Raw genomic sequence first — 14,157 nt, 5'->3', positions numbered from 1 at the left:
TTAAAAGTTTCTCTAAAATTTTTGCGGCGAAAGGGATCCTAGCTATAGGTCTATAGTTACTTGGTTCTTCACAGTCCAGATTTGATTTTTTTAGTAGTGGTCTAATTGATATCTTTTTCCAGTCGTCTGGAAAGGTATTAGTTCCAAATATTTGAACAAATAATTTTTCTAATACCAGGCTCAGTTGTTCTGAGCAGATTTGCATTATTTTGGGTGGACAAGGGTCCATTGGGCTACCTGAGTTAGTGGTGAGTAATTCCTTCTGAATTTGATCCATTGTTGGAGGAATAAATTGGAACAATATGGGTTGGACTGATTGTTCCACAAAATTTGTTGATTGTGAGGTAGCCTGATCTGCCTGATCTACCATGTCTGTGTTATGGCTTTTGAAAGAGTCATAAACTGAAGATACTTAGTTTACAAAGAATTCACCTAGTGTGTTACAAAAGTCTGACGACATTTCTTCTAAAGGACTGTTTTCATTTTTTGAAAGTTTTTTAACAGTAGAAAAAAGGGTTTTACTAGAGATTTTTGACTCATTAATTTTTTGAACGAAGTATTTGCTTTTCTCTGTTATTAATGTTTTATAGCTAGCTAGAACTGCTTTATATTCTTTTTTTTGCTGGGCATCGTAGTTGGTTCTCCACTTTTTTTCTGCTCTTCTACACAACTGTTTTTGTTCCTTCAAAGCTTCTGAGAACCATGGTTGTGAGGGGGTCTTTCTTTTGAAGGTGACTTTCTTTTGAGGGACTGTTAGTCGGACTGCATCCTCCAACCACTTGTTGAATTGTTTACAGGCTTTGTTGCTGTCTACCTCTAGAGTTGGATAAGATGAGCAGAGAGTGTCAATAAAGGCTTGGGGCTGAACTTTGGACCAGTCAGGATATGTGTTTTTATTTTATGTCTTCGACAGGTCTTCCTGTATCTTGTGAGATTTCTAATGAAAAGGAGACCATCTTGTGATCTGACCACGGGATCATGAGCGTATCAATTTTATTTATGTTCTGACATGATGTAAAGATGCCATCTAAAGTATGGCCGGCGCAGTGTGTGTCTAAGTGTACTTTTTGTTCTAAATCAAAGTTTGCCATTTTCCTCTTTAAATGAAATTACCTTGGGGTCGGAAATTTTCTCCAAATGTATATTAAAGTCTCCTAAAATTGTATAGTCAAGGCTCGTCACGCTTGATTCTAGAAATGGACTTAAGAGCTCAATTAAAGGCGTCTTAGCATTAGGTGGTCTATAGATCAGTAGGCCATTAAACGTATAATTGTTCGTAATCTTAATTTGAAAGGTCAATGTTTCACAATCCGGGTTGCTTCCTTTATCTGAACTTTTGATCTTAAATTCCTCTTTAGCTATGATTGCTAATCCTCCCCCGCGTTTCATTTTTCTGTCGGCTCTAAAGATGGAGAAGCCCTCGGGAATCGCAAGGGTTAGATCAGCGTCAGATGCTTCGTCTGCCCACGTCTCAGTGACGAATAAGAGATCGATATTTTGACTTTCAATTAACTCTGCTGTGTGGACATTGTGTTTGACCATGGACCTGACCTTAATTAGACCTGCTTTAATAGTAGAGTTTCTATAGATTGGTATCTTAGGTTGGTTGTGGAGCATATTAAGAGCTCTAATCTGTGAGAAAGCAAATGCATGTGAGCAAGATGGACAATTTTTACCTTCCTTATGTAGTTCAATCGGGGTACATGTGACGCAGGGTCTTAGTGATAGGAGCTCCTGGCTGGAATAGGTCCACTTTCTTCTATCAGTATGGTTCTGGACAGGGGGCATGGCCCTGGGCCCGGTCCTGGCGCGGTCGGGCGCAGACGGGCTTGCCTTAGGCGCGCCTTCGGCGCGCAGACGGCGCGCCCGCTGCGCTCGTCCGCTGCGCGTTCGGGAAATGCACATAGTTTATAGGAGAGGAGGAGCGTGGGTGGGGCATGGCCTGACGGTAGTGGGCGTCGCCTGAGGGCTCTCAGGTAATGGCGGCAAGAAGATTGTAACCCGCGGCAGCGCTAAGATCCGCTGCGCGGGGATGCCTAGTGCGTGATAACAAAAGAATAAGTGTCCAGGGAGAAGAGATTAAGTAAGTAAAATCACAGTATCACAGTCAATTCTTAAAAGTAATAACGAGCGTTCTCCCGGCTTCCACCTCAGGAGATAGGTGTCTTCTGACTCGCACTTGTATTCAGCGCGTCTTAAATACCTTTGGCGGGGGCGTGGCCTGACGGTAGTAGGCATGGCCTGAGGGCCCTCAGGTAATGGCGGCAAGAAGATTGTAACCCGCGGCAGCGCTAAGATCCGCTGCGCGGGGATGCCTAGTGCGTGATAACAAAAGAATAAGTGTCCAGGGAGAAGAGATTAAGTAAGTAAAATCACAGTATCACAGTCAATTCTTAAAAGTAATAACAAGCGTTCTCCCATCTTCCGCCTCAGGAGATAGGTGTCTTGTTGGTTATGGTCACCTCACTCGTGTTAAATTGAGTCAAGTGTTTACTGTTTTATATATGTGTGTATATAGTACCAATATGTGTGTGTTATGTAAGTTTTCTTCTATTTTTTACCAAAGAAAATTTGTATGAAAAAATAAACATCACCCAGTTCGACTGAAGTGAGTGTTGATGATCTGTTCTTGGGGCTACCTCCTTTTTTGTAAATACTACAATGTGTAAACTAATCTCAACATATAGTCAAACAATGTTCTGTTAGGCTTAACAAGTAATTGCAAAAAAGTGTTATATTTGCAAAAAATTATTATTCATTGTTGGAAATGAGTTTCTTGCGAACGATTGTGCTTAAGCTAATTTACCAATGGAAGAGGAACCTATTCTCCTCTCCAACTCTTGAGACGGTGTCACCCTGATGCTGCTAGACGTCAACACCAGTGCTGTCCAGACCACGTCAATCCCTGATTTGCCACCTCTGGACAGACACTCCTTTACAGAAGGAGCAGATAATAAGGAGGGGTATGGCATCATGGAAGACGAATCCTACCAGGAGGAAACTGGTATGAGGGGCTGGGTGATGCCAGTGGCCTGGGTACCTCTCCAGACTCAGGCCTGATTTCTCCTCCGGGCCCTGCCATGGAGGAAAGTGCATCTTTTGTAGCAGTGATACGCAGGGAAGCAGAGGTCCTTGACCTCTAGCTATTCTCCATCAAGATCAAGACCAATGTCTTGACAGAGATGCTTCATCCGGGGATAATCTGTGCTTAACCCCTGCTCCCTTTAGGCCCTCACTGACGTTCTCCTGGGGGCTGGGCCAAATCGTGCATGGGGGTTCATGTGCACAAAATAATTGCCCCGTGCCCATCCCAAGAGACCCAAACTTCCTTTCCCAGCATCTCTCTCCTGAGAGCCTGGTGGTGCAGGCCTCGACAGCCAAGGTAAACCCGAGTGCGTTCCTTACTACTCCACTGGATAGGGAATCCAGGACGCTGGATACCTTGGTAAAACGGATCTTCTCTTCCACCATCTTTGCATTGTGGTCTTTGAACATCACATCTCTCTGGGGGCCATTACGCCCATGCCTTGTGGAATTCTGTTGCGCAGCTGCTTCCTGAGCTTCCCAAAGGGAACCCAGCAATTCTGAAGCAGACATTGGTGAATGACTGGGACGTAGCAAAGTTCAACTTTCAGTGTTAACTGACCATGGTCTCTACATGGCACTCCACCACCATGCTTGTTTTAAGTCCACTGAGTTTTCAAGGGATGTCCAATCGTTTCTGATAGACATGCCCTTTGCCAGCTGCCACCTATTTGGCGAGAAGGCTGACACGGTGCTCTAGCACTTCAAAGATAGCTTGGTCATCAACAGATCCCTGGGCCTTTCCTTGGGGGTCCCAGTAACAGTCCTGTCGCCCCTTCTGTGTCCACAGATTGGGCATCCATAGGTGTCTGCACTACCACCCTTACCCCTAGCAAGTTTTCCAGCCCTTTCATGGCACAGTACGCAGAGCCCACACCCAGTGTACTGTCCAGTCCCCCGCCTCTTCAACCACCGCAGCCTCCAAACCTCTGTACAGACTCATTGTGTTGGCACGAGGATCAGGCTCCATCTGTGCCAATGGCACGCAATAAACTTCGACAAGTGGGCGCTTCAAATTTTGCAAAGAGATTATGCCCTTCCATTCCTCGAAACCCTGTTACCTTTGCCATCAACCCCAGAACTTTTGACGTAGGGTCATCTCTCCTTGCTATATCAGGAATTGTAGGCTGTGCTGCCTAAAGGAGCCATCAAGAGGGTGCCAGGATCAGAGGTAGGGTGTGGTTGTTGTTCCCCCTACTTTCTGGTGCTTAAAAAAGACTGAGGTTTCTGTCTTATCTAGGATAGTCACCCTTCGCCCAGAGACTGGCTGGTACTGCTGGACCTCCAGAACACTTATTTCCATATCACTGTCCTGCAGGCAGTAACTGCAGTTCAGTGTCCAGGAGCATTTCTAGTTTGCTGTGCTGCCCTTTGGCCTCACCAATGCCCCTCAGGTGTTCATGAAAGTGATGGTAGTGGCTGCTGCTCATTAGTGGCGGTTGAGGGTTTCAGTTTTCTCATAAATCAACAACTAGCTGTGGAAGGCGGGCTCATCCCAGGCAGTCGTCACCCACCTCCAGACTACTGCAAACCTACATTCGGTGGGGTTCACTATCAAAATGCAGAAGTCACACTTGACTCCTTCTCAGACGCTCGCTTTCATCTGAGCTATTCTGGACAAGGTGCAGTTGCGCAAATATGCTTTAGAGTGTGAAGTACAGGACATTCAGGCTATGATCCCGAAGTTTCAGCCTCCGTCTTGGATTTTGGTGAGACTACAGCGAGGCTCCTAGGATTGCTGACCTCCTACATCTTGCTGGTGAAGCACACCAGATGGCATATGTGGGCTTTGCAGTGGGATCTGAAGTCCCAGTGGGCACAGCATCAGGGGAATCATTCTCATCTGGTCCAGCCTTAAGAGAACACAGCAAAAAATCTGCAGTGGTGGTGTTGAACCGCAATTGGGTCAACAGCAGACCGCTCTCCCTTCCCCACCCAAAGTTGATGACGGTGACCTGTGCAACACTACTGGGATGGGGTGGCCACCTGAGGGAGGTAGAGATCAGAGTCCTCTGGTGTCTGGCAGGGAAGATGCTCCTCATAAACCTAAAGCTGCGAGCAATTAGCTTAGCGTCAAAGGCCTTCCTCCTACCCATCAAGAAAAGGCTGGTTCAGGTGTTCAGACAACACTACCACCATTTGGTACTGCAACAAGCAGGGTGGGGTCGTGAACCCTGTATCAAGAGGCTCTCCGCCTCTGGACTTGGCTGGAGCACCAAGGCAGACTAATTCAGACATCGATGCCTTGCAGGTCACGAATGTCGTCTACATCGAAGGTGGCGAAAGGTCTCTTCGCAAATGAGGAGAACCTTGGCTCAATCTCTTGACCACCGCCAAGAAGTGCAATGTCCTACACTGCTCTTCGCTTTGGAGTTTCCAAAGCGGCACTCACCGTTACGATTAGACTGAAACCCAGGACTCCTGTACACCTTTTAGTCTATACAAGTCCTGTCCAGTGTTCTAAAAAAAGATCAGACCGACGGGGCCCAAGTAATTATGATGGTTCTAGACCATGCACGGAGGATTTGGTATCTCACTCCTGAGGATGAGCGTCTGTCCTCTGATCAGGCTGCCCTTTTGGAAGGATCTCCTGTCACACCAACAGGGCAGGGTTCTGCACCCAAACCTGCGCAGCCTCCACCTTCATGTGTGGAAATTAAGCAGCAAAAGTTGAATGCTTTTGATCTTCCTCCAAAGATCTGTCATGTTATCCTAGCAGTCAGGCATCCCTCAACAAAATAAGCCTGCCTTTGGGATAAATTTATATCTTGGTGTTTCTCCCACAACATTGATCAACTTTCTGCCTACTTGTCGTATGTGCTGTTGTTTGTGCTGTTGTGAGCAAGGGCTTGCCCTGGGCACCGTTAAAGGTTATCTTTCCGCCATCTCTGCTTTTTGCAGCTGCAGGATCAGCCATCCATATGCAAGTAACCCGTTGTGACACGTTTCCTTAAGGACTTGCAACATTTGTTCCCTCTTACTCCTTTTGCCATGATCCAATGGTTCTGTTGTTTCTTATGTGTTTCCCATTCGAGCCCCTGCATAGCTTTCCTTTGTGGTTACTGATGTTCAAGACCGTATTCTTGGTGGCCGTTACATCGGCCAGGAGGGTATGTGGGCTTCAAGCTCTTTTGGCTACACCACCATACATCAGCTTATACCCTAACAAATTGCTCCTTCTGACTCGTGCCTCTTTCTACCGAAGAGGTAACGCCTTTCCACGTCAGCCAAAGTATCATGCTACCGATAGGTTTTTGCCCTGCCTCATCCTTCTAAGGAAGCAGCGATATTCCATTGTTTGAACCCAAAAAAAGCGCCCTCTCTTTTTACATTGATCTCACAAAAGAACATTGGGTGGACGATCAGCTCTTCATTGAGTTCGCTGGAGTGAAAAAAGGTAAGGCGGTGCAGAAACGGACCACCTCTTGATGGATTGCACTCCAATCAAAATCTGCTGCTCACTAGCTGAGAAGCAGTTTCCTGAGGGCTTGCGGGCCCATCCCACTAGGTCCAAGGCCGCTACTAAAGCATTAGCTGGCAGGGTACCTGTCCTGGACATCTGCCCTGCTGCCACATGGTTGTCACTCCACTCATTAATGAAAAACACTACTACTTGGACAGCCACGTCATTCAAGACAGGCATTTTGCCTGGTCGGGCCTCCAGGACTTTCTGATTTGAGCCTGTTTGCAGACCCACCTCCGGGGAGGTATTGCTTGGGTATCTATTCCAAGGTGAGGAATCTGCTGTTACAAGTCTATCAGAAGAACGTTACTTACCTTTGGTAGCGCTTTTTCTGGTAGAGACTATCTAACCACAATTTCCACACCGACCATCACATCCTCCCCACTCTGCAATATCAGCTCTTCACTCTAAAGGCTGTTAAATAGCTGCACACATTCAGTCGATGCTCTGTGTTTTTGGCACAAAAATGGTCACGAAAGAAACTGATGTCAGAGCGCTGGGGTGTTGCCTATATAGGCACCATGCATGTCACTTATGATGTGAACGACATCACAAAGCCGACCAACTTCACCTACCGGCTCACAGAGGTACTGCTTAAGATTTTCAGGATATAGTCTGACACCTGGGTAATTCTAAACTGAGGAATCTGCAGTTAGATAAATTCTCTACCAGAAAAGGCATTACCGGAGGTAAGTAACTTGTTCATTAGGCATTAGGCATTCTTTCTAAATAGTAACAAATCTGCTACACATTAAACACCTCATATGTTTCTCATTCAGATGTGGGTAATTTGGTGTTCAGCTGGAAGAATTGAAACTAATCAATTTCACAGCCAAATCAGTGATACAAGCACTAGATCAATCGTAACAAAAGATTTGATATGCCTATCAAAAAATTTCCCGTTTGAGTGTATTTTCTCTTGAATGGATTTAAAAATTCTAAAATGTAATGCTCTGCTGAGACTGTTAGCACAGTGTGATATGTTTTTTGGCTAGCATACTACCAGATTAGGCACTAATAATTATGCCATTTGCATTTGTATAGCACACAGTGTGCCATTAGTATGGCCTCGAGGTGGCAGCCCCATGGGGTGCCAGTACATAATTTTCGGGTTTCCATTGCAGACCGGAATCTGAGTCATCTTTTCTCATATTGTGACATCTAGTTTTACTAGTTATTTTCTGCTGACAAATGCAGCCTCTTACACACTACTCAGTCACTTGAAGAATTTGAGTGTCTTAACATTTAAATTATAACAAAAAAATCTAAAAGCTATCTTTGGTAGAACCGAGTGGAATGTCTCAGGAATATTAATTTTAGCATTTAGAAAAATACTGACAGTATAATTACTGTTCGAGAGAAAATGTGATTTAACAAAAGACAATGCCTTTATTAGTCTGTTTCTGCATGCTTTCAAGTCCCAAAATGTATTTTCCTGTGGCTAGTCTCGGTCAGTAAGATTTGTTGTTTTAAAAGCTTGCACAAAAACCAGTTGCAGAGATTTTCTTTTGTCGTCCATTGTTTTTCTAAAAAGACAGGTCTTTCAAGTCTAGATATCACAATAAGTCTGTCAAAGTCTCATACGGAAAACTATTCGACTGATACTGCTAACCTCCCTGAATAGACAAATGCAACTACTAAAAGATACGACGTTCATATAACCTGTTAAAAGGGAATGGACGAAAATGCCTCCGGTTGTTGTGGAGTACGTGGCTTTGTTCAGTGTACAGGTGGGGTGTATGCGCAGCTCCTGTTAGCAGGAAGTTGTATTTTCAGTTGCGTCATCATGATTTCATTGTGTAACCATGCCCGCTGGCACAGCCTAACATGGAGCAGTACATGTGAGCGTAGCAGTGGTGGTCCACAGTAAGCCTGGGTGGTGAACTCCACTCTGTTCGTAGAGTTTTCAGAGTTTTCTGCACTCCGCGGAGCTCACGTAGTGCAGAAAACTCTGCTCTGTGTAGTGCAGCTGGGTTTTTTTCTCCACTTGCGAACGATAACTCGGCAAGCGTGAGCTGCCACTTGAGTAGAATACCTACCCCAAGCAGCAGGAAAATCAGTGCGAACGGCAGTTCCCACTGCACTCCGCCACTTGCGTAACTATTTTTAGTCACTTCACAGAGTTCCGCGTAGCAAAACTACGCAAACTATGTCCAGACTTAGTCCAAAGCAGGGTACACCGGTGCAGAGGGCCAGAAGTTGTCAATCTTGGTGAATGAGGTACGAGTTAACAAAACTCCTTTGTATTTCTTTTTCCCGCAGTGGTCCAGCCGGCGGATAACAGCTGCAGGACGAACACCCAGCGACGTTTTAGCCTGTCCATGACCTGCATTGCTCTGGAGGAAGATGACTGCTCTTGCATGCTACAGCCCGTAGATGTCTGAAGATCCGATTGGTTGCCACTCCTCACTCTCTCACAGGGGGCTTTTCGGTGCCACTCATATCTATTCTTGCGGCCATTTTCATTTTGGAACCATCCACTCCATGACCCCGTCAAGAAAATTGCAAAAACAGCCACATGGCATCTAAGAGTATTCTTCGCATTGCTCCCTTGAGGGGCCGAAGCCCCCTACACATGCTGCTATCACTTCCTTCATTCCAGAATGTTGGCTCTGGAATTGTGGGATTGCTATGGGACTTGTACTGAGATGCAGGACAGAGAAAGAGGACATTGTTACTTGCACTGGCCATGCTGCTTGTGCGTCAGATTTAAGACCTTATTGGCTTGAGAAAAGTGATGAGTGTAATTTGAGTATTGTTGATGGCGTGTTGTGATCCCACAGCCTTTAAACCTCGCACAACTCTGTTTCACAGTTATCTGTTACCTGTGTGGGCAACACACCTATTGCAATAATTGTAGCTGCAGTGTGAGGCGCTACACCACAACCCGCTGTGTATGAGCTTCATCATCTCTTGCCGCACCCTGCTCTCCTCCTTGCCACTCGCCGTAGGGGGTTTGTTCAGATTCCGTTAAGAAGTTGTAGCTAAACAAACAAAATTTGAGCTCGTGGTTTCAGCTCTGGAGTTCCTCTATTAGCTGTTTTGTCTTTTAAATGATGTACACATCAAAGAGAGTCATCTATCGGTGGTGTAACAGACTGAGCTGAAGGTGCCTTTGGTGATGAACAGGAGGAAAGGGACAAGTGGCTTCAATAGTGTGGCACCAACAACAGCCCCAGGACGTTACTTGTAAACAAAAGAGTCTAATTCAAACACGGAGGAAAAGAGTAGCCGGAAAGTAAAGGTTAAGTTGGAGTCCATGTTGGGTCTGTGTGTTTAGAGTTGATAAAATAGCTGGGCTTGAACGGATAGTTTGCTATCAAAGTCTGTTTCTCTGCAATGCAGTTATATCAGACATCAACTATGCAAGCACTCTGACCTAAATACAGTTTCAACTATGTACATGCTTCTCTGCATGCCTTATTCCTCACTGTACGCACACATGCACCACCGGAAAATTCTGTGATTTTTGTTTTTTAGGGCAAAGAACTTTCGGTATTCTGCAGGGGAGAACGAGGTTCAGGTAAAAATTTTAATCTTCCACCAACGTATCTTACTTCAGAGGTAGGACATTCAAGCAATATTCCTACGGGTTCTACTGAGGCAGATCGGAAGAGACCGAGCAACTAAGGCTCCTCCGTTGAAAATGTGTCGTGGTGGAAGCACATGGTCAAATGCAGGATTTTCCTTCTAGAATGTTACTATTGTTCTTGTGATGTGCAAAATGAATAGACAGTCAGTTAATGCTTAATTTCGGTGTATGGTGCCCACTGCAGCAGTACAGATGTTAGTTTCCTAAAGCATGGGGCCTGATCATGCAGGTATTGCGATGAAGAGGCAAAGTCTTACATTTTAACACACTGTAAATGACAGCAAATCAATGTCAGCTGTAGGTAAATGTTGTATGAAAGAGATTGCAATTTCTCACCCCTCTAAGAAGTGGCGGGGAGGTCTTCTACTCCATATCAAAGGTTTCCCTTTCGGACGTTCTACTTGCAGCTGTCATTTCAAAGCATTTGGGGAGCAGAGCTCAGGTTTTATCTGTATGTACTCACCCCCTTAATGGATTTCTCTTAAGAAAAAGAAAAGGACGAGCCACTGCAATCCCATCTGCAAAGAGGGATTACAGAGTGCATTCTGCTGTGATCACTTCTGCTTCTAGAGCGTAGCATCCCAGGATGCATCTTAATAAGCATAGTTCTCTCTATTTCTAGAGTGAGGGAACCCAGGGTGTATCTAAGTTGGCACCCTTTAGGAGACACATTCTGCCACAATTTCTTCTACTCCAAAATCAGAGGTTCTCATAGATGGTCCCAACTGGTGTTCTCCAAAAGGCGCATTCTCCTACCAACCTTTCTGCTTCTAAAGCAAGGGAACCCACGGTACAACTTAGCCACTTTCTTGAACAAGGTATATTTCACTCTAATGCCATCGGTTTCCAAAGTGGAGCTGAATCTCAGCCAGTCATTCCCTTTAAGCTCCAACGTTAGTGCGGTCCACTTCTGAGGTCTACGATCTGCTACATCCAGGATAGGCACCTACTAGTTAATCCTTTAAGCACCTTAATACAGGGAATATAAACGCCAGTTATTCACAAATCTGGAACAATCTGTGATAGCAGACACTATATTAAGAAAAGTAATTACTATAAGAAGCAACACCCCTTTTTAAGCATGGTTTCTAAATGCCTTCCAACGAATATCCGGTATATTTTGCCTTTTTCTTTTTGAAGTGCTCCTTCTTTAGGATTTATCAGGTACCATATTGATCTTATAACATGCTAAACCAGGAACAGGCCAACTCAGTATTCGGGTAGCGAGTAATGTAGTATTTAGAAGCATGCTGTAGACCTGGCAGAACTTAAGCAGTATGTATTTCTCCTGAATAGCTGAGGAAAGGAGCCACAGAAGACAACAAGTGTGATACTTTGCTCTGGAGGCTTTCACCCTGCATCCCTCATGGTGCCTGGTTCTCATAAGACCTGCAAATATGTGTAAAGTTCTTCTACTTATATGCCAGAAACGTTCTTGACAGTATTAAGTGACTGGACTAGTTGCAATCTTTTTTTAAATCTCAAAGTAGATCTTCGAACTGTGCTGCTAACATAAAGCAGATAAGCACACAAGACACTGGTAGCACCCCTCTAGTGTCCCGGAATATAATAGTCTTCCCACTAAAAGTTGCCTAAATCATACTGAAATGACTAACATTATACTTACTCTCACACTGTGGTTGCCTCATTCTCAGCCTGTAGGTTCTAAAACTTAACTGGTGGTGTGACCATAAACCACTTCTGTAGCTGTCAAACAACCAGCACGCCCAGTACCACTCAGATGAGTTTATGCCACAGGCGTACTACCCACCTTTTACCATGGAGGTGTAAACCTTGTCAGTTACACTCACCCCCTCCCACCCCACACACCTATAAGTGTGCATTGAAACTTGTTTCTATAACGCTCAAACTTCCCACTTAGGTCAAACCTGTTCTTTCTCATATTCTCTAGTTTCTCATGCTTTACTTTCTTCTACCTTGAAGTGGGCTAATTATGTGCAGTGCTCCAGCTTCTATGCTATTCGTGTTGTGTTACTGCCCATTTGCAGACTCAACACATAACCTCTACGTATCCCGAGGGCGTGAGCTTCAATGATGAGCTTGTGAAAACAAAAGTATCAAATCATTCATCTGTTGGAGCTTTCATTCACACTCCTAGTATACATGTTTGGGCAGAAGTCTTCTGGCAAAGGTGTAGAAGGGCTTCCTTCTTAAGGGAAGCTGTGCAACACTACTTGTTAACGTTTTTCTGACCTGCCTTGTTCAACATCTTGCCCACAGAAACCAACAGCGTATGTGTTCATGGAGACGCACTGTTTTACTGATGTTCACCAGCAGATTAAAAACAAGGGATCGAGCCAAAGTATAACCCATTCATACTAGTGGGGGCTTCTGCCAAATCCTACTAGGCGTTGTGAAGTCTGACGATTGGTGGCTGGTGATTTTATTGCATGGACACAGCCCTTTTAACAAGCACATCTGAAGGATAGGTGACCTAGGAGCTCCCCTCCCGCCCTATGAAATAGATCTTTTCTCCCATAACTGATCCCTGTATCCCTCCCAATGTCTATGGTGAATTATACCCTATGGAACACATGATTAGTGTACATAAAATTGCGCTTCTAGTTTAATCTTTCTCCACCTTGTGGGTGTGACAACCAGCATGTTGTGATCCCTGGAGCTAAACCTGATGATCCTGTAGCTCTCTCACAGTTTCAGAGAATATACATCCACATCGTGCCAGCCCACAATATGCAGCGGATTACTGACAGAATTTAGGAAACACAAATTGTTTGGACAGAATATAGTGTAAAAAATATCGAGGACCAAAACATCTTGAAAGTAAATGCAAAGATATACTATTCTTAACTCCACATCTACGTACCTTGAAGATATATATATTGTCACGGTCCATATATGTGGAGTTATGTATATTAAAACTTTGCTTACCTTAAGAAACTTACCTTCACAATATTTTTGTCCTCGATATTCTTTATGCAATATTTTTACCACACAATATTTTTTCTCCTATATTTTGTCTGTACACCCTCAGCGGCACAACCCAAGAGTCCACCCCAACCTCCCCTCTCCCCCCGTGGTATGCCTGGTTTTGCCTGTAAACAGGAGTTAGCCCTCTTCAATGACTCATCACCTGGCCCAGTAATACATGGCTTGACCATTTAGTGCCAGGCATATCCCCTGTTGTACGAAAGTCCAGAAAAATGCAGTATGCCCACAGTTGGTGAGAATTGGGATTTTTAACGAAAACTCACCAGGTGTAAATGGGAGTGAGGGGTAAACGGTGTGTTCAGTTGCAGGGCTGAGCAAGGCATCCAGGGTACGGGAGAATGAGGGAAAGCAGGAGGGAGCCATTATGCTTATCTTGCTCTGTAGGAAGAGGCATGAGGGCTGCACTTGTGCCTGCTGCCCCTTGCTGGTTTCTCCTGCAATTTTTCCTGCTGGATTTTACAGCTGGCCAAATAGGCCCTGGTGTTCCCACACTTGAACCCAGGTTCCAAAGCTGAAACTCCAACTGGATATTCCGCTTATTCTGAATAAGTGATATAGCCACCTCCACCCACCTAGGATAATAAAAAAGCGCCTTCTGAGTAACAAACTCATCTCAAAGGTAACTTTATCCAATTATTGCTGACCCTAATAGAAATATTATGACCAAGTTGAATGCGTAAAGGAGTATCCCTTGTGTACTATGGACTCCTATGAATTAGGTTTCCCAAGGCTGGTCTACCTCTGACCAGCCTTTTACTCTCCAATAAATCACTACTTATTTTTAAAAGATCATTAAAGAATCGTTACCTATCATTAACCACACAAACTCCTAAAAGCAAGAGCACTCTTTTGCGTGATTCTATGTGCCTGGCTGCACTATACAAGCTCTTCATTCTTCATTATTTCACAGAGTCTCATGCTACTTATACATTCAAAAGTATAGATGGGTAACAGGCAACGAGGCCGAAGCTCAGAATCCCAAGGCGAAAAGCCTCCACATAATTCACTTTTTACCCATCTATAAACTTATGTTGTGTATGGCCCCAAA

The 14,157-nt window shown here is 44.6% G+C and overlaps 1 protein-coding gene and 1 long non-coding RNA gene across 7 annotated transcripts in view; one reads left to right on the top strand and one right to left on the bottom strand.

Moving 5' to 3' along the window:
* Positions 1-9,807, top strand: part of RNF157 (ring finger protein 157) — a 626,725-nt gene extending 616,918 nt beyond the window's left edge. For 3 of the 5 annotated variants that reach the window (XM_078654581.1, XM_078654580.1, XM_078654577.1), the window contains one exon: positions 8,810-9,807. In XM_078654581.1, coding sequence (XP_078510707.1) covers positions 8,810-8,931 — 122 coding nt within the window. In that variant the 3' untranslated portion in view covers positions 8,932-9,807. The remainder of the gene's footprint in view (positions 1-8,809) is intronic. The other 2 variants (XM_078654579.1, XM_078654578.1) reach the window with 1 other exon arrangement.
* Positions 1-14,157, bottom strand: part of LOC144770238 (uncharacterized) — a 1,037,372-nt gene that overhangs the window by 580,448 nt on the left and 442,767 nt on the right. The gene's annotated exons all lie outside the window — the stretch shown is intronic.

This window comes from Lissotriton helveticus, chromosome 7, assembly GCF_964261635.1.
Source record: "Lissotriton helveticus chromosome 7, aLisHel1.1, whole genome shotgun sequence".
Classification (NCBI taxonomy): domain Eukaryota; kingdom Metazoa; phylum Chordata; class Amphibia; order Caudata; family Salamandridae; genus Lissotriton; species Lissotriton helveticus.
This window is presented reverse-complemented; position numbering and strand designations above follow the sequence as displayed.